The sequence below is a fragment of the Scyliorhinus torazame genome, chromosome 27 (genome assembly GCF_047496885.1).
Source record: "Scyliorhinus torazame isolate Kashiwa2021f chromosome 27, sScyTor2.1, whole genome shotgun sequence".
NCBI classification, from domain to species: Eukaryota; Metazoa; Chordata; class Chondrichthyes; order Carcharhiniformes; family Scyliorhinidae; genus Scyliorhinus; species Scyliorhinus torazame.
This window is the reverse complement of record NC_092733.1, coordinates 14,190,281-14,209,182: the sequence shown is the minus strand read 5'-3', so window position 1 is coordinate 14,209,182 and position 18,902 is coordinate 14,190,281. Positions and strand designations below refer to the sequence as shown.

At 46.0% G+C, this 18,902-nt stretch overlaps 1 protein-coding gene and 1 non-coding gene across 2 annotated transcripts in view; one reads left to right on the top strand and one right to left on the bottom strand.

The window, feature by feature from the left end:
- notch3 (notch receptor 3) overlaps window positions 1-15,241 on the bottom strand; it is a 248,761-nt gene extending 233,520 nt beyond the window's left edge. Inside the window, exon 1 of the mRNA XM_072490978.1 lies at window positions 14,906-15,241. Within this exon, the coding sequence (XP_072347079.1) occupies window positions 14,906-14,966 (61 nt within the window). The 5' untranslated portion in view covers window positions 14,967-15,241. The remainder of the gene's footprint in view (window positions 1-14,905) is intronic.
- A 3,037-nt stretch (window positions 15,242-18,278) lies between these two features.
- Window positions 18,279-18,473, top strand: LOC140403412 (U2 spliceosomal RNA). Its single transcript, XR_011938306.1, has one exon. It is a non-coding gene; the product is annotated as a U2 spliceosomal RNA (small nuclear RNA).
- The last annotated feature ends 429 nt before the right edge of the window (window positions 18,474-18,902 follow it).

The window sequence follows — 18,902 nt, the reverse complement described above, 5'->3', positions numbered from 1 at the left end:
TTACAGAGGGACATAGATAAGCTGCAGCGCTGGGCTGAGAGATGGCAAATGGAGTTTAATGCAGAAAAGTGTGAGGTGATTCATTTTGGAAGGAATAACAGGAAGACAGAGTACTGGGCTAATGGTAAGATTCTTGGCAGTGTGGATGAGCAGAGAGATCTCGGCGTCCATGTACATAGATCCCTGAAAGCTGCCACCCAGGTTGAGAGGGTTGTTAAGAAGGCGTACGGTGTGTTAGCTTTTATTGGTAGAGGGATTGAGTTTCGGAGCCATGAGGTCATGTTGCAGCTGTACAAAACTCTGGTGCAGCCGCATTTGGAGTATTGCGTGCAATTCTGGTCGCCGCATTACAGGAAGGATGTGGAAGCATTGGAAAGGATGCAGAGGAGATTTACCAGAATGTTGCCTGGTATGGAGGGAAGATCTTATGAGGAAAGGCTGAGGGACTTGAGGCTGTTTTCGTTAGAGAGAAGAAGGTTAAGAGGTGACTTAATTGAGGCATGCAAGATGATCAGAGGATTGGATAGGCTGGACAGTGAGAGCCTTTTTCCTCGGATGGTGATGTCTAGCACGAGGGGACATAGCTTTAAATTGAGGGGAGATAAATATAAGACAGATGTCAGAGGTAGGTTCTTTACTCAGAGAGTACTAAGGGCGTGGAATGCCCTGCCTGCAACAGTAGTGGACTCGCCAACATTAAGGGCATTCAAATAGTCATTGGATAGACATATGGACGATAAGGGAATAGTGTAGATGGGTTTTAGAGTGGTTTCACAGGTCGGCGCAACATCGAGGGCCGAAGGGCCTGTACTGCGCTGTAATGTTCTATGTTCTTTGTCCTGCAAATTAGTCCTCTTCAGGTACATGTCCAATTGTCTTTTTTAAGTTCCTCCAGAACCTGGTTCCACCAACCTTTCAGGTAGTGATTTTCAGATCTTCAGAATCTTCGGTATGAAGAAATGTTTCCTCACTTTGCCTCCATTTCTTCCACCAATTATTTTAAAACTATTACCATTTGTTACTGACTCAAAGGGAATAGTTTTGTTCTTCTTGTTCCATCAAGACACCTCTTAATTTTGAATATCTTAATTTTGCCCTTAAATGTCTACTATAGGGAGAGTAATCCCAGTTTTTCCACATATCTGAACCCCCTTATTCCTGGTATTATCCTAGTAAAGGTCCACCTTACACTCTCCAAAACCTTGACATCCTTCTTAAGGTGTGGTGTCTAGAATTATACGAAACAAATTAGTCGGTACCAAACCAGTGATTTGTCACGGTTTGGTACGACTTCATTGTTTGTGTACTCAAAACCCCAATATACAGAGCCTGTTGCCCAAGATGCTTCCTTTAACCCACCTTATCAATTTGCCCTGGCATCTTCAAAGAATATCCACTCCCAGCACCCTCTTCTCTTGTACCCACACCTCCAAAAATAGTGGATTCCTCCATCACTCATCACTTCACACCTATTTGCACCTTCCATGTGGCTGCCCATTTCACCACTCCCTGACCTATTGGAATGTGCTACTACCCTCCACACTATTCACAATGTTGACAGGTTTTGGGTCATGGGAAAATTTGAAAAATGTGCTCCCTACACCCAAGTCCAGATCATTTACATCGAACAACTAAAAGGTATCGGAAAATTGATATACACACCAGGATTTCAAATGATATAGCAAACAATAAGGCAATTTGACCCATTGTGCCTGTAGTAGAGATATCCAAATATTCCCACTCTACTGGTTTCCCCATAACCCTGTATATCATTTCCATGAACTACATATCTAATTCTTTTTGAAACTTACCATTGGCTTCCACCACCCTTTCAAGAAATACACCCCAACCCACAGCTCACCATCATTTACTTTTCCTCATGTTGCTTCAGCCAATCCCTCAAATCTCTTATGTACTCTGGTTACTGCCCACTTCAGCCATCAGTAAAGGTTCCTTAGTGTTTACTCTATCAAAATGCTCTCGTTTTGAAAACCTTTATCAAATCTCCTCTTATTTTCATTGCTCTAAGAACAGGCACAGTTTCTGCAGTCTCGTCATACAACTGGAGTGTCCCATCCTTCGTATCACTCAAATAAATCGTGTCTAGTGCAATGATCCTCCTTGAAGGAACTTTTTTTCTTTCTTCTTGTAAGGGATGTGACCATCACTGACAAAAGAAGCCCAATTCTAATTGCCCTTGAAATAAGTGGCTCGCTCGGCCATTTCAGACCCACATTGCTGTGGGTCTGGAGTCACATATAGATCAGACCAAGTTGATGATGGTGGATTTCCTTCCTAAAGGTCGTTAGTGAACCAAATGGGTTTTTAACAACAATCGATAGTTTCATGACACAATTATTGCGACTAGCTTTCAAGTCCGCATTTGTATTAATTAATTAACTTGGACAATGTCAAGAAGAGAGGAACAACAACTGGATATTGGTGTGGGGAATGACAAGAAAAGCCAAAATAAGGAAGCAGCACATCAGGGGGTCCCGTGAAGGCTTTAGCAGCATTGAAGAAAGTAGTTGGAAAGTGGTGGAAATGGAATAGTCATTTGTCGTGGATCTACTACCCTTCAGTCTGAAAAGGAACAGTTCACCACTACTCTCTGCTTAATGTTGCTTAGCCAATTTCATATCTAAGCAACCACTGACCCTTCAATCATAGAAAAGACTCCCGACAGTACAGGAGGCCATTCAGCCCATTGGGTCTGCATCGACCCTCTGAAAGAGCACCCTACCTCGGCCCACTTCCCTGCCCCATTCCTGTAACCCCATAACCCCACCTCACCTTTGCACACTAAGGGACAATTTAACATGGCCAATCCACCTAAACTGCATATCTTTGGACTGTGGGAAGAAACCGGAGCACCCGGAGGAAGAGCACGCAGACACGAGGAGAATGTGAAAACTCCACACAGACAGTGACCCAAGGCCAGAATTTTACCCGGGTCCCCGGCACTGTGAGGCAGCAGTGCTAACCACTGTGCCACCATGCCACCCTTCGAGATTTTAATTTTGCTAACAGGTCTATTGTTGTCAAACACTTAAAATTCCATGGACACAGCATCTACCATATTAGCCTCATCATCCCTCTTTGATACTTCAAATAACTCAATCACGTTAAATACAATTTGCTTTTAACAAATCCATGCCTACGGTCTGGTATTATTAGCCAGTGGTTTTCCAAAAGTTGATTAGTTCTGTCCTGAACTACTTTATGTAAAGGTTTCCCCACTACCAGGGCGAGACTGGCTGGCCTGTAATTGCTCGGGTCCTCCCTCGCTCATTTCTTGAATAGGTGACATTTTCAATTCTCTAGTCCTTGCACACCCTGCCTCTCTCCAAGGAAGATTGAAAGATTGTAGCTTGAGCCTCTACATTTTCCACCCGTACATCCCTCAGCAACAGTGTGTACATCCCATCCAGGCTGCGAGACCTTTCTACATTGTGAATACTGCCAACCTTTGAAGCAGCTCCTCTTTACCTGCTTTTATTCTACCCACTATCGCTAAACCTCCTTCTTTGCAATGACATTGGAAGCCTCCTCTTTTCTCATTTTGTACCTCAACCATGTCTTATAGCTCCAAAGCCTTTTTTGGTTCTTGTCCGAACCCTCCCTCTTTATCTGTTTACTATTCATGTACTTAGAAAATTCTTCTGGCTGCCCTTTATGTTAGAAACTAATCAATTTGCTTTATCCCTCCTATTCAATTTTTTAGATCTCGTAGAATCATCGATTCCTTACACAAGGAGGCCATTTGGCCTATCGAGTCTGCACTGACCCTCTGAAAGAGTATTCCACCCAAGCTCACTTCCCCACCCTATCCCAATAACCCCTTAACTTAACCTACACATCTTATTGAACACTAAGAGGCAAATTAGCATAGCCAATTAATCTAACTTGCACATCTTTGGGCTGTGGGGGAAACCGGAGCACCCGGAGGAAACCCAAGCAGACACAGGGAGAATGCGCAAACCCCACATAGACAGTCATCCAAGGCTGGAATTGAATCTGGGTCCTGGCGCTGTGAGGTAGCAGCGCTAACCAGTGTGCCATCGCCTCTGTACTTTCTGTATTCAATTTGATTCTCTACTGTATATTGAACTTTACATTCATCATAAGCTTTCCTTTTCTGTTTCATTGTAATCTCTGTACAGTTTGTTCTATCTGAAGCTCTAGGTTTGAATGCCCTCCCTTTCCCCTCTGGGAATGTATCTATTTTGTACCTGAGCCATCTCTTCATTAAAGACTTTTTATCGAACCATTTTATTTGATCCCACCTTGGACCAGATTCCCTTTCCAGTGAACTGTCCCCGTTAACTATGTGAACACTTCTAAAAATAAATTTAGAGTACCCAATTATTATTTTTTTCCAATTAAGAGGCAATTTAGCGTGGCCAATCCACCTAACCTGCACATCTTTGGGTTGTGGGGGCGAAACCCACGCAGACACGGGGAGAAGGTGCAAAATCCAGACGGACAGTGACCCGGGGCCGGGATTCGAACCCAGGTCCTCAGTGCCGCAGTCCCAGTGCTATCCACTGCGCCACCGTGCTGCCCTTATTATGTGAACACTTTTTAAAAATAAATTTAGAGTACCCAGTTAATTTTTTTTCCAAGGGGCAATTTAGCGTGACCAATCCGCCTAGCCTAGCCTGAACATCTTTGGGTTGTGGGGGCGAAACCCACCCAAGCACGGGGAGAATGTGCAAACTCCACACGGATAGTGACCCAGAGCCGGGATCGAACCTGGGACCTCGGCGCTGTGAGGCAGCTGTGCTAACTATTGCACCACCGCACTGCCCCAACTATGTGAACACTTGATTATTCTTTGGCATTTGTCAAAGTTATTCTAACCTTGAGTATTATGATCCCAAATTTTTTGAATGTGAAGCATGCTCCACTTGCCTCACTTCAGTCCCTAGGACTACATTCTTGTTGGGCAGGAAACAAGCTAAAAAAGAAAGTTCTGTACGCATCAGGAATTTGTTGTCTTTCACAAGATTATTTCTCCAAACTATATTAGGGTAATTAGGATACATCTAACTACTGGTGCCCACGCACTAGTACATCTACTGGGATACTCACTGGTGCACTCACACACCAGCACATCTACTGGGATACTCACTGGTGCACTCACACACCAGCACAACTACTGGGATACTCACTGGTGCACTCACACACCAGCACTGCTACTGGGACACTCACTGGCACACTTACACACCAGCACAGCTACTGGGATACTCACTGGTGCACTCACACACCAGCACTGCTACTGGGACACTCACTGGCACACTTACACACCAGCACAGCTACTGGGATACTCACTGGTGCACTTACACACCAGCACAGCTACTGGGATACTCACTGGCACACTCACACACCAGCACTGCTACTGGGATACTCACTGGCGCACTTACACACCAGCACAGCTACTGGGATACTCACTGGTGCACTCACAACCCAACACAGCTACTGGGATACTCATTGGTGGGTGCACACACCAGCACAGCTACTGGGATACTTACTGGCACATATGCACACCAGAAAACCTAATGGGAAACTCACAGGCACAGACACACACCAGTACACCTAATGAGAAACTCACAGGCAGTCACACTCCATATGTACTGGGAAAGGCATGCACATGCACACAGCAGCATATCTACTGGGAAAGACACACACAACAGTACATCTACTGGGAAAGACACACACAGCAGCATATCTACTGGGAAATACACACACACACATAACCTCCCTCCTTACTGGGAAACTCAAACACACACCAGCACATCTACTGGGAAACTCAAACACACACTAGCACATGTACTGGGAAACTCACACATCCAGTACATCTACTGGGAAATTCACACAATATCAAAGCAGCACATTTATCAGAAAACTAAATTAGTCAATGGAAGGATGGGGCCGATTAAAGATTAAAAGATTATATTGTGAAGGCAGAGAGCATGGCTTAGGTTCTAAATTAGTACTTTGCATCTCTCTTCACGAGAGAAGAGGAAGCTGTTAATGTCACATTAAAAGAGGAGGTAGTAAAGAAACTATTAAAGGATAGAAATAGATAAAGACCCAGGTGCTTGAAAGGTTGGCACATAAGGTGGGCTGCATCCTTCGGAAGTAAGTGGAGAACGCTGAGATTCTGGCCAATCTGGCTAATTATATCAGCAACTCATGACCAGTCATCATCAGTGGCAGCAAAACTTTCAGAAACAACAGATCTTTAAGAAACAAAACAACTGTCACTCTGAAAATCATAAGCTGGTAAATTAAAGCCAGCACTGATTATTTATTTTTTTAGAAGGCATGTCATGTTTAACTAAGTTGATGATTTTTTTGATGAACTGAAATAATGTGTTGACGAGGATAAAGGAAGTGTGGTTAATGTATGTATACTGTCAACAGGTGTTCAATAAAGTACCAGATAACACGCAGGTTAGCAACATTGGAGTCTGGATTAAAGGTGCATTGGCTGAGTGGATTTGGAACTGGCTAATGGAAAAGGGTTGTGCTTTGACAGTATGAAGTGGCAGGTCAATATTAGGACCACTGCTCTTTTTGATGTGTACTAATGACCTAGATGTACACAGATTTTGGAGGCAGCAAGGCTGTTTGTAAAGAATAAAGGATTCTTAGCTTCATAACAAGAGGCAGAGAGTACAGAAAGTAACAACATGCCAAATCGTTATAAATCAGCAGCCGAGTCCTCATTTGGAGTTTTTGTCCAGTTTCCAGACACAAACTTTCAGACAAGATATCCAGAGGGTGCAGAGATTTATTGGAATAATACCAAGGAGGCAGGACTTGAATTGCATGGAGAGATGATCATGGGGAGAAATGTCAGTTGTCCTCCTTACAGCAGGGAAGGATAAGGGGATATTTAATAGAGGTGTCAAGGTTGATCATGAAGGATTTTGATTGACTAATTAAAGGGAAACTGTTTATGATGGCAGAAGGGTCATAACTAGAGAACACGGATTTAAGGGAATTGGTAAAAGAACCTGGGGTGAGATGGTCAGATATGTTTTAATTAAATGGTTAGCACTGCTGCCTCACGGCGCAGAGGATCCAGGTTTGGTCCCGGCCCCAGGTCATTGCCCATGTGGAGTTTGCACATTCTCCCCGTGTCTGCATGGGTCTCACCCCCACAACCCAAAGATGTGCAGGGTAGGTGAAATGAAAATGAATGAAATTGCTTATTGTCACGAGTAGGCTTCAAATGAAGTTACTGTAAAAAAACCCTAGTCGCCACATTCCGGCACCTGGCTGTACGGGAACCTGGGGCGAGATTCTCCGACCCCCCCGCCGGGTCGGAGAATCGCCGGGGGCTGGCGTGAATCCCGCCCCCGCCGGTTGCCGAATTCTCCGGCACCGGATATTCGGCAGGGGGCGGGAATCGCGCCGCGCCGATTGCCCTCCCCCCCCCGCGATTCTCCGGCGTGGATGGGCCAAGGTCCCGCTGCTAAAATGCCTGTCCCACCGGCGTAGATTAAACCACCTACCTTACCTTTGGGACAGCACGGTAGCCTTGTGGATAGCACAATTGCTTCACAGCTCCAGGGTCCCAGGTTCGATTCCAGCTTGGGTCACTGTCTGTGCGGAGTCTGCACATCCTCCCCGTGTGTGCGTGGGTTTCCTCCGGGTGCTCCGGTTTCCTCCCACAGTCCAAAGATGTGCAGGTTAGGTGGATTGGCCATGATAAATTGCCCTTAGTGTCCAAAATTGCCCTTGGTGTTGGGTGGGGTTACTGGGTTATGGGGAAAGGGTGGCGGTGTTGACCTTGGGTAGGGTGCTCTTTCCAAGAGCCGGTGCAGACTCGATGGGCCGAATGGCCTCCTTCTGCACTGTAAATTCTATGATTCTATGATTACCGGCGGGTGGGCTCCGGGGTCCTGGGGGGGACGCGGGGCGATCTGGCCCCGGGGGGTGTCCCCACGGTGGCCTGGCCCGCGATCGGGGCCCACCCAGCTGGCGGGGCAGAAATTCATCCGGCGCGTGCCTAGCCTCTTAAGGTTGGGGCTCGGCCCCCCAAGATGCGGAGCATTCCGCACCTTTGGGGCGGTGCGATGCCCGACTGATTTGCGCCATTTTGGGCGCCCGTCGGCGGACATCGCGCCGAGACCGGAGAATTTCGCCCCTGGACTTCTCACCCTCCTCAAGCATAGGTGGATTGGCCACGCTAAATTTGCCTCTTAATTGGAAACATTTTTTTTAATGGTTTATTTAAAATGCAGAAAGTTGTCATAAGCTGAGGTGGTGAAGATGATTCAATAGTAAGCTTCAAAGGGGAATTGCAAAATGAAGGGGAAACATTTGCTTGGGTATGGGAAAAGGATAGGGAAGTGGATCTAATTCAATAACGCCTTGAAAGAGTGAGAACAGACACGTTGTGCTGAATGGTCTCCTTCTGTGCTGTATTAGTGTATAATTGTATGAACGCATACCTGCCCTGGTACCAGTAAACTCAGTGATAAGCACATGAACATATCTATCAGGAATTTATACCTCTCCATAACCTCTTTTTTTAACTAGTCTCCACTGAAATATTTGAAGTCTCCAATTATTATTACTGTATCGTTTTAAATCCTTCGGAGGTTTGCTTGCAAACTTGCTCCTCCATCTCCTTCCCGTTATTTGGTAGCCTATGGCATACAGCTTGCAATGTAACAACTCCTGTTGTGCTTCTTAACTCTAACCAAATAGATTTTGCCTATGAACCCTCAAGTACATCGCACCCCTTTCCAGGGCAAGAGCAGCATCTTTCATCAATACCGGCACCACCTCTACTTTTTTCCATTCCTATTCCAGAATACATTGCAGAGAGTAATGCTCAGTTCTCGTTCCAGCATTCTTTTTTGAGTTAAAGTTTCCATTAGGCACTATGTCGAATTGAAACCATGTGGCTACTTGCACCTGCAGCTCACTAACCTTATTTGTCATGCTCTGTGCATTTATACACATGCGCATCAAACCTGCCTTAGCCTGTTCAACATTATGCTGATCACTCCTATTCCTGAACATTTCCTTTATTTTTAGGCTGTTTGTGACTTCCAGCCCTTTTTGCGTGTTATTTCTCCTCTAGTTTGCGCCATCCTGGTTCCCAAATTAGACTAAACTCTCCCCAAAGCACTGTACCAGTAAACACACACCAACAAATCTACAGGAGGGGGGGGGGGGTCAATTCCGACCTTGGGTGACTGTGTGGAGTTTGCACATTCTCCCAGTGTCTGGGTGGGTTTCCTCCGGGTGCTCTGGTTTCCTCCTTGTTCTGCGTTACAAGCCAGCTGTTTAGCCCGCTGTGCTAAACCAGCCCCGTTATGTATGTTATGTATATTTTCACCTGTCTTTTGTGGGTGTGTTTTGTTTTTAATTACTAGTTCTACCTGAAACAGCCCAGGTCCAGGATGAACTGGAAAACGAGATTTGATCATAGTATCCAGTTTATTGCCTTTCTCGCTTGAAAATACTACCCAGATGCTCTTGTGCCAAGGGCATTAGTAAACTTAAACACAGCAGTTGTAGGAGGAGGGTTGTACTGAGCTGTAAACTGCAGCAGACAGATGGAGAGAACAATACCAAGAATGGTGTCACAAACCGCGCAGTCATCTGCTACACAGCAAGGACCTGGCAGCGAGTCACCTTCTCATCTCTACCAAGCCACAATATTATTAGTTTGGAGGCAACGGAACAGCAGCGATAAAATAGCTGGATAATATAGGGAAGCAATAATCACTAACAAACTGACTGTGAGGATATTACCAGCATTCCTGCAACGAGAGGGACGGGGAAATCCAATACCTGCTCTCAATCACCATCCAGTGACCCCTGCTTCAGGTGAGTCGGTATGGACTTGAGCTGCGGACAAATCAGGGTTAAGCTCTGATGCCACCTCCAACATCAACCATTTTTAATAACCAGACAGACAAATTTGAACCAGCAACCTCAGCTCCTCCAGTCCCCTTATACCACTGAATTCCTTCAGGTCTGGTGCCAATCTCCTCTATAACGTCTCCAAGGTGTTGACACCTTTTCTTGTGCTGTTCACAATAGGAGACTATACCCAGCTATGGCCGAAGCAGCGATTTTAAAAGGTTGAGCACAGAGCAGCATGGTGGCACAGTGGGTTAACCCTGCTGCCTCACTGCGCCAAGGTCCCAGGTTCGATCCCGGTCCTGGAGTGGAGTGGAGTCTGTGTGGAGTTTGCACATTCTCCCCGTGTTTGTGTAGGTATTGCCCCCACAATCCAAAGATGTGCAGGTTAGGTGGATTGGCCACACTAAATCCCACCCAATGCCTCTGTTTATGGAGCCACGGATCCCAAATGAGTTTAAAAAAAATAAATTCAGAGCACCCAATTCATTTATTTCCAATTAAGGGGCAATTTGGCGTGGACAATCCACCTAGCCTACGCATCTTTGGGTTGTGGGGGCGAAACCCACGCAGACACGGGGAGAATGTGCAAACTCCACACAGACAGTGACCCAGAGCCGGGATCGAACCTGAGACTTTGGCGCCATGAGACAGTAGTGCTAGCCCCTGTGCCACCGAGCTGCCCTTCGGATCCCAAATGATTTTTAAGAAGCCTTCTGGAGCTGTGCTGCCACCTGCAAAGACTTATGTACATCTATCCCCTCATCCCTCTGTTCCTGGGCTCCTCTTAAAACTGTGTCATTTATTTATCACGTCCGTCTTCATTCTTTCTACCAAATACATCACTTCACACTCCTTTGACATTTCATGTGAGCAGTTAATAAGTTAAGGAAGGAGTTCCTCGGTGAATGTAAAGGGGGAAGAGAGTGAACTGCAGAGTTCAGCTGCAGGCACCTCTCAGTTTCAAAATTAAAAGCTGCTAAAATTGCTAATTGGCAATAGGCAAGATTGACTGGATCCAAAAACTGGATATTGGTGATATAAGTGAGGGAAATATTGGAAAGTCAGCAAAATTAAAAGTGCTTGAAACTAGCCGCAACCTACTGAAAGGGTAGACAATTGTTTAGAAGCAAGGAGACAGAGAGCAGGGATAATGGGGTATGAACTCCAATCGGCTAGATTCAAATAGAGGTACCCTCAGGGATCGGAACTGGGGGCTCAGCTTTTCCACTCAATTTATCAATAGCTTAGGAGAAAGAGAGAGCCACTGAGACAGAGTTACGTGGCAGTTAGTAGAACACTGCAAAGTGACATTGATATGTTATAAGTGAGCGGATAAGTATGGAGTTTAATACGGGGAACTGAGATCATCCATTTTGGGCAAAACCAGAGCATTTTCTATATGGTGAGAAGTTAATAATAATAATCTTTATAGTTGTCACAAGTAGGCTTACATTAACACTGCAGTGAAGTTACTGTGAAAATCCCCTAGTCCCCACATTCCGGCGCCTGTTCGGGTACACAGAAGGAAAATTCAGAATGTCCCATTCACCTAACAAGCACGTCTTTCGGGACTTGTGGGAGGAAACCGGAGCACCCGGAGGAAACCCACGCAGACACGGGGAGAACGTGCAGACTCCACACAGACAGTGACCCAAGCTGGAAATCGTTAGGAACTTTAGAGGAAGAGCTTTTAGGTATCACTGTACCGAAATCGCTAAGTGCTAGAGGATGGATACAAAAATAAGTAAGACGAATGGAACATTATTAGCCTTCATCGCAAGGTGAACATTGTGCTGGAGTTCAGCAAATCATTGGTTAGACCATATTTGAAGTAGTATATTCAGTTCTGGGCATCCCAGGCGGAATTCTCCGAGCATCCGCCCTGAAATCGCGTTCGGAGAGGGGGCGGAGAATGAGCGTTAGACCCGTGATCGGGTCCGACGACGCTCCCGAGAATCGCTGCCAATCGGGCACGCGCGGTCACCACGGCACCAGTCATGGGCCATTGAAAGAGGCCCCCGCGGTGACTCTCCAAGTGCAGCTGGCCGTGTTCCCGCCGGCGTGATTCTCTCATGGTTCCACCTGGCAGGCACTCAGCGAATCCGCAGCCGCCCTGGTGGGGGGCGGGGTATCATTCACCAGGGGGGGTGCCTCCAGGATGGCCAGGCTATTGATCGGGGGTCACCAATCCATGGATGCGCGCAATCTAGCGGGGGGCCTATCTTCTTGGTGCTGGTCCACGGTGTGGGTTGGCCACGTTGCGCGGGGCGGCCGACACCCCAACCGGAGGTGCAGGGCCCGTATCAACAGCCGGAGCTGCGAGGAGCACTCCAGGGCCTTTCTAGCCCCCTGCAAATTGCAGAGTCACCCTGGACTTACTCCAGGTAAGTCCATAGTGATTCGCGCATGTTTTTCCGCGGGCGTGAGGACATCGCCCCATTATTGGAGAATCCCGCCCCATCTCAGAAAGGATACTGAGACGAAGCAGCACAGATTCACCAGAATTATACCGGGGGCTGAAAGGGTAAATTATGAGACCAGGTTACATTAACAAGGCTTATGTACCCTTGTATATAGGGGATTAAGAGGTGATCTAATTGATGTTGAAGATGATTAAAAGATTTGCTAGGGCAGAAAGGTTGATAGAAACTATTGCCTGAGGTGGGTGAGTCCAGAACAATGGGGCATATCCTTAAAATGAAGCTAGTTTGTTGAGGGGTCATGTCAGGAAGCACTTCTTCACACAATGGATAGTGGAAATCTGGAATAATCTCCCTCAGAAATCTGATAAAACGCAGAGACAACAGGAAACAGCTGAAATTTCCAAAACTGTAAATGTTTGGTCAAGGTAACAAGGAATATGGAAACCAGGCAGATCAATGGAGTCTAATACAGATCTGCCGTTGATTAACTGAATGGCAGAGCAGACCGTAGGGGCAGTATTACCCATTCCAGTCCTGGTTAAAAGACCACTCCAGATGATTACAATCGACACATTCAAATGTAAAGATCTCAAATAGGGTGAGGTGTGGTAACACAGTCGGGTTACTCTTGAGGCTGGCTCTACCTAGAAATGGAGACTGGTAAAGAGAGGTGGAGAGGTTTATGGGAGGGAATTCCAAACTTTAGGCAGCTGAAGGCGCCATTACCAATGGTGCATTGACAGCCTATCAGGAGGAATGTGTGAGGCCAGAAATGGGTTGGAGGAGGTGAGTGGCCATGAGATGGGGAGAATGATATAACATTGATTTCCCCACACCCCCTCCCCCTCTCTAGCCACGTTCTTTTATTCCTAACTGATGTGTGGAGGAATGTGAAGTGCAATTCCAGTATTCAGCAACATTGAGTGTCCAGAAGGGCTGGGAGACACGAGGACTGTCAATGGCTTCACAAATTGCAGACACAAATGTTAATGGGGGGGGGGGGGGGGGGATGGGGGGAGGCGGTGTACTTCGGGCCAGAGTTTCACTGGGGACTCGAACCACCAAGTTCAAAAGTCAGGTTCCTCACTCAAGGACCAATTTCAACAGCGCGAGAGAGAGAAAAAAAAAGACCGGTCCTCTGGATCGACCATAAAGTCACTCTCTGGACAGCTTGTTAAAAGGGGACACTGCCTTTTACTGAAAGGGTGATTCAAATCCAAAACAAAACAAAGAGAGAGAGAGAGAAAAAACAGGATTCCTTGCAAGACCGAATTGTCTGTTCAGCCCCTGCCTCGGGGGGAATGCTAAACAATGGGGAAAGTCAGTGAGCTCTGAATGATGTTCGCTGACAGAGGATGATCTTGCAAGGTCGAGTTTAATGTAAATCACATCTAGTTGCTGATGCTCTTTGTGAGGGCTCCACCACTGGTTTTCAACCCTCGTGGACTCCTGCACCCCCTCCTCCCTCCTTCCTCCACTGTCCCATACAAAGACTAGGCAACTCTTGACCAATTCCATCATTCATGGGCTGTGTGTGTGTGTGTGCTCATTTCTGGTTCCCAAGGATACCGAGATGTGAAGGATTACTCTGCACCTCGATGGCAAGGAACTCCCCAGTTTTCCATGGCCAAATCTCTCCTTGGAAACTACTGTCTGTTTTTCTCTCTCTTTCATTTGCAAAAGGGGACAGTTTCATATCTAAACCTCTCCAGTCCAATCTCTTACAATAAACTCTCTGCCTACACATGGCTGAAGAGAAAGCAAAATAAAACACTTGTGAGCTGAGATCAAACGGTCAGTCTGATGTTTCTGCGGTCGTGTTATCAGAAATGACACCCAGCTGCTGAAATCTCTCCAGGTTCTGCCTGATCATTTACGAACGTATTTTCTAACCGACGAGATTTCTTTACCCCTCCTGAACTGCCAGACAATGGGATTCGTGCATTTAAATTAATAACCACGTCCTAACTTTGATGCCAAAAAGCTCACTCGGCACTTCAAATGCAAAAGAAAAGGTGCTTCGCTAGATCAGTAATTATTGCAGGAAATCTGCAGACTGGGTAGTTAAAAGGAACAAAACGCCGAGCAAACGGTACAACAAATGATCAATTGTAACATTGAGAGGTTGCCTGTCTGGAATGAGACATTGCTGCTTCGTCTGAAGTCTTGCTGTAACAACTAGAATGTTACCATTCTAAAGTGCAACTTCCTTCAAACACCAGTACATAGAGTATATGTGTGCATTTCAAAACATGTACGGCACAAAGCAACACAATTACCTCCCCAGCGCCTGTGACTGGGGTTAGAAGACATTTGTTCAGACAAAAAAAAAGTTACTTAGAAAGTGTTGAAGAGAAAGAAAGGGCAGTTGGATTGAGAAGTTTCCGGCAGCGTTGAAATGCACTGATTTGCAACAACAAAAATAATCCCACGATTGATCAGAACTCATTTTTGTTTAAAGCAAAGCACGTTTTGATTCTTTACGCAAATGCTGAATGCCCCCCCCCCCCCCCCCGCGGTCACTGCAAGACCATTCCACCACCTCCTCGGAATAAAACCTTTTTCGTTTTAAAGTCAATCCGTACCTCCACACTCAGCCGCCAGCCAGAGTCCCCAAAGTAAATTCCAGAGTTTTAAATCCCCCATCGCTCGCCGTTCAAAAGTTCGGAGATCCCCTCGATTAATTTATACATCCATTCAAACGTGGAGCCCAGAAAGTCCGAATTATCATGGGAAAGATCAGGGGTGGGGGGACGGGACGAAATAAGTTGGGGGTGGGTGGGATGGGGGGGGGGGGGGGGGGCAGAATCCTCGGTTCAATCCCCCCGATCCCAGCGACTCCAAAACTTCAGGAGAAACTTTTTGAAAACTTCAAGCAGGACAGGCAGCCTTGAGCCGCACACAGGAGTGTATCCATCCGCACAAGTGGGGGGCGGACCTGTCCCGATTGCTCACCCAGATCACTCACTGCCCGTCAGTGTGGGCAGCAGTGCAGAGGAACCCTCCCGCAATGTGCCCCATCTGTGAGCCGATTTAAAAAAAAAACTCCCTAAAAAAAGGACTACTTCTTCTTAAAGAGAAACTTGGAGTCCTATTTTTAAAAAGTTTGCATAAGTTATGGGAACTGAAATGATCGGATTTTTATTTTGTTTCATTCCACAGACAGGAGTTTGCCCCCAATGTAAAGGATTTGATATTAAACCATCCTGCCGCTGGAGAAATGTGCAAAAAGTTACATTAAACAAGTTGCGTTCCTTTGATCTGCAATTAAGTGTTGCAAATCTCCTTTTAAAAATTGCTAGGATATTTGTCAATGCCTGTTAGACTGGGGGTTTTTTAAGTTGGGGGGGAGTGCCCCTTTAAAAGTGAGGGGGGTGCTCCTTTAAGAGCTAAGGACGTCTCTGCAGAGGTATTTCCCTGCGGAGCCTGGGAACAGAGCGAGAGATAAATCAGAAAGAAAGGTTATTGTGGTAGCATGGCGCTCTGCACCGCTCAATGTCTCAAACACTGGGGTCATGTAACACAGGGCGAGGGGAGGAAGGGGGAAAAGAAAAGCAGAAGCGTACCAGATTTTCAAAAAAAAAGGAACAGAAAAATTAAATCGAAGTATTGCAGAGAACAATTATTGTTTTTAAAAGGAAAAGAAAGTCAGCAGCGAGGAGGGGAAAAACGAGTAAGCAGCATGGATCCCCGTTTAAATGGGCTGCTTTTGAGGAGGTTGGGGGAATTAGCCCAGTAATATTCTCAGGGAAAGTGCACAGCAGCCGCCCTCATGTTTCAGGGTCACATAGAACAGGATGGACCTCGGGACGATTCCTAGCCTAAGCTCAGTACCTGATCTTGAGCAAGGAAAGTTGGCCACTCCTGATTATTATCCATTCCCCTGAACGCGGGCTGCACTGTGATGGTCTCCACAGTCGAATAGGAGTCCAGAGTTAAACATTAACAATGTCAACTTGGACAATGTGCAAGAAAGTGACCAGTATTTTAGGGAGGCAAATGCCTTCACAACAGCACTGGTAGGGAAGTATAAAGCTTAGCAAAGGCACACTGGGCCACACAGATCTGGCAGGGTTTTGGTTCAGTTGGGTTTGAGTTGACCCAATTTCAGTTGGAGATTTCCTCACAGCACAAAAGGAGGCCATTCAGCCCATTGAGTCTGCACCAACCCTACCTAGGTCCATTCCCCCATCCTATCCCGTAACCCCACCTAACCTGTACATCTTTGGACTGTGGGAGGAAACCCACGCAGACACAGGGAGAAAGTGTAGATTCCACACAGACAAGGCCAGAATCGAACCCGGGTCCTTGGTGCTGTGAGGCAGCAGTGCTAACCACTGTGCCACCACATTGGGCCCATCAAGTCCGTGCCAGCCTTTTGTAGAGCAATCCAATCAGGCCCAATCTCTTGCTTTATCCCCGGAGCCCTGGAAGTTCATTTCCCTCAGGGGCCCATCCAATTATCTTTTCAAATCATTGATCACCTCTGCTTCGACCAGCCTTGGAGACAGCAAGTTCTAGGTCATTACCACCCGCTGCTGAAAAAGGTTATTCCTCACATCACCCACCACCCCACCTACATTTCTTGCCCAATACCTTAAATCTGTGTCCCCTAGACCTTTACCATCAACTAATGGGAAGATCTTCTTAACTGCATTACCTAATCTTGTACATCTCTGGCAAATCGTCCTTCAATCTCCTTTGTCCAAGAACAGCCGCAGCTTTACCAACCCAACCTTGTAGCTAAAATCTTTCTCCATGGTCAGATAACCTGCTAACATTCACGTTCAGGACACACAAAAATGCATAATGTAATGTTGGGTATCAAGTGCTCTTGGAATAATCACGTCAAAGCCATTGGCCAAGGGCAGCACGGTTAGCACTGCTGCCTCACGGCACTGAGATCCCAGGTTCGATCCCGGCTCTGGGTCACTGTCCGTGTGGAGTTTGCACATTCTCCCTGTGTTTGCGTGGGTTTCGCCACAACCCAAAGATGTGCAGGGTAGGTGGATTGGCCACGCTAAATTGCCCCTTAATTGGAAAAAATGAATTGGGTACTCTTAAAAAAATTTTTTTTAAGTCATCGGTCAGTGCTGTGGGAAGAGGAGCAAACTGAGGTTAAGGGCCGGCGCATCCTCCCGCTATCAGAATCTTTCAGTCCTGCAGAAGTCAATGGCCATTTGCAGAGACATGCCACCGGGAACCTGCCATGGAGGGGATCACCTTTGCTGGGACCTGTTAGATCCTGTCAGTGGATTTGGCAGGTAACATTTGAGGATATTGCACCTATGAAGGGCCTGTTCCCGTGCTGCATTGTTCTTACTTGGAGAGCCAAAGGGCCTGTTGCTGTGCTGTATAAGGCCAGTTATCTCAGTTGGCTAGATAGTAATGCGTCGATCAGATTAACCCAGAACAACATAGGTTAAAACCATGTTCCATCTGAGATAGACCCGGGGCTTACCTCCACAGCTTACCTATGGTACTTGGTTCAGCGACTAGTCACCAAGGACATGCCTTCAGACAGAGAACTCAAGGAGATTGCATCTACACATACTGCATTACTGAATGAAATTAATATTACCAGTAAAATTGGCAGAATCCATTTAATTTATGTTTCCACTTTACACATCAGCTGTAGCTCATCAACACTACAGTATTCTTGAATATATAGCAGTGAAGACAGCAGTTCAGTTAGTTGTGGTAAACCAATTACACATTTGCTGCATTGCAGCCCATGTGTTATTTTGTATTTAATTTAACCAAATCTGTACATTACCCTCTCAACACTCTGCTGTTCTGTTCTCCAACCTGTAATCAACATCTACCTGTTAAACGCTGTCAATATAACTGACCAGCTTGTCATTATTGCACTGTTGTTTCTGGGATCTTGCTATGTGTGAAATTGACTGCTGCTTTCCAGCACTAAAGCAATGACTATACTCAAAAATCACTTAATTGATCGCTTCTCGGCCTTTTGGCTAAGATCAAGTGTAGTAGGAGCCTTTTGGCTCAGATCTGGTATGTCTCTCTTGTGGGGACCATGAATTGGATTCAATCTGAATTTGAATTGGTTTTTGGAGCAGGCAAGGAGCTGGATTAGGGGTTCGCCCCTGTCCACAGTCTGAGCCCTGGCTTGGTAACTCAGAAAAAGTAATTTAAAAAACTTTTCAAAAATAACAAAATAATAACTTAATTGGCTGTTAAACATTGTCGGAAGCCCTAATGTTGTCAAAGGCAGTATGCAAACACAAATTATTTCTTTCATAGTACATTATGTGTTATACAATACATGCAGCCTGCTACACCCATTTCATACCTTATAATTATTGCTCACCTTGTTTTTGCTGGTTTTTCCATGATCCATACTTGCGTCCACATTTCCTGATCATTTACCATGTTTATTCAAATATCTAAATGTGGAGAACCTTCCCATTGTTCAGTATAGTGTGGTACTGAGGCACACAGATTTTAAGATTCTCTCTCCAGCCATATCTCTCCATGTTACCAGTTTAGATATTTCCTTTGCCCAAATTTCCAAGTGGGTTGCAATTGGGCCATTACATCTAGCCCAGGAAACCTTTG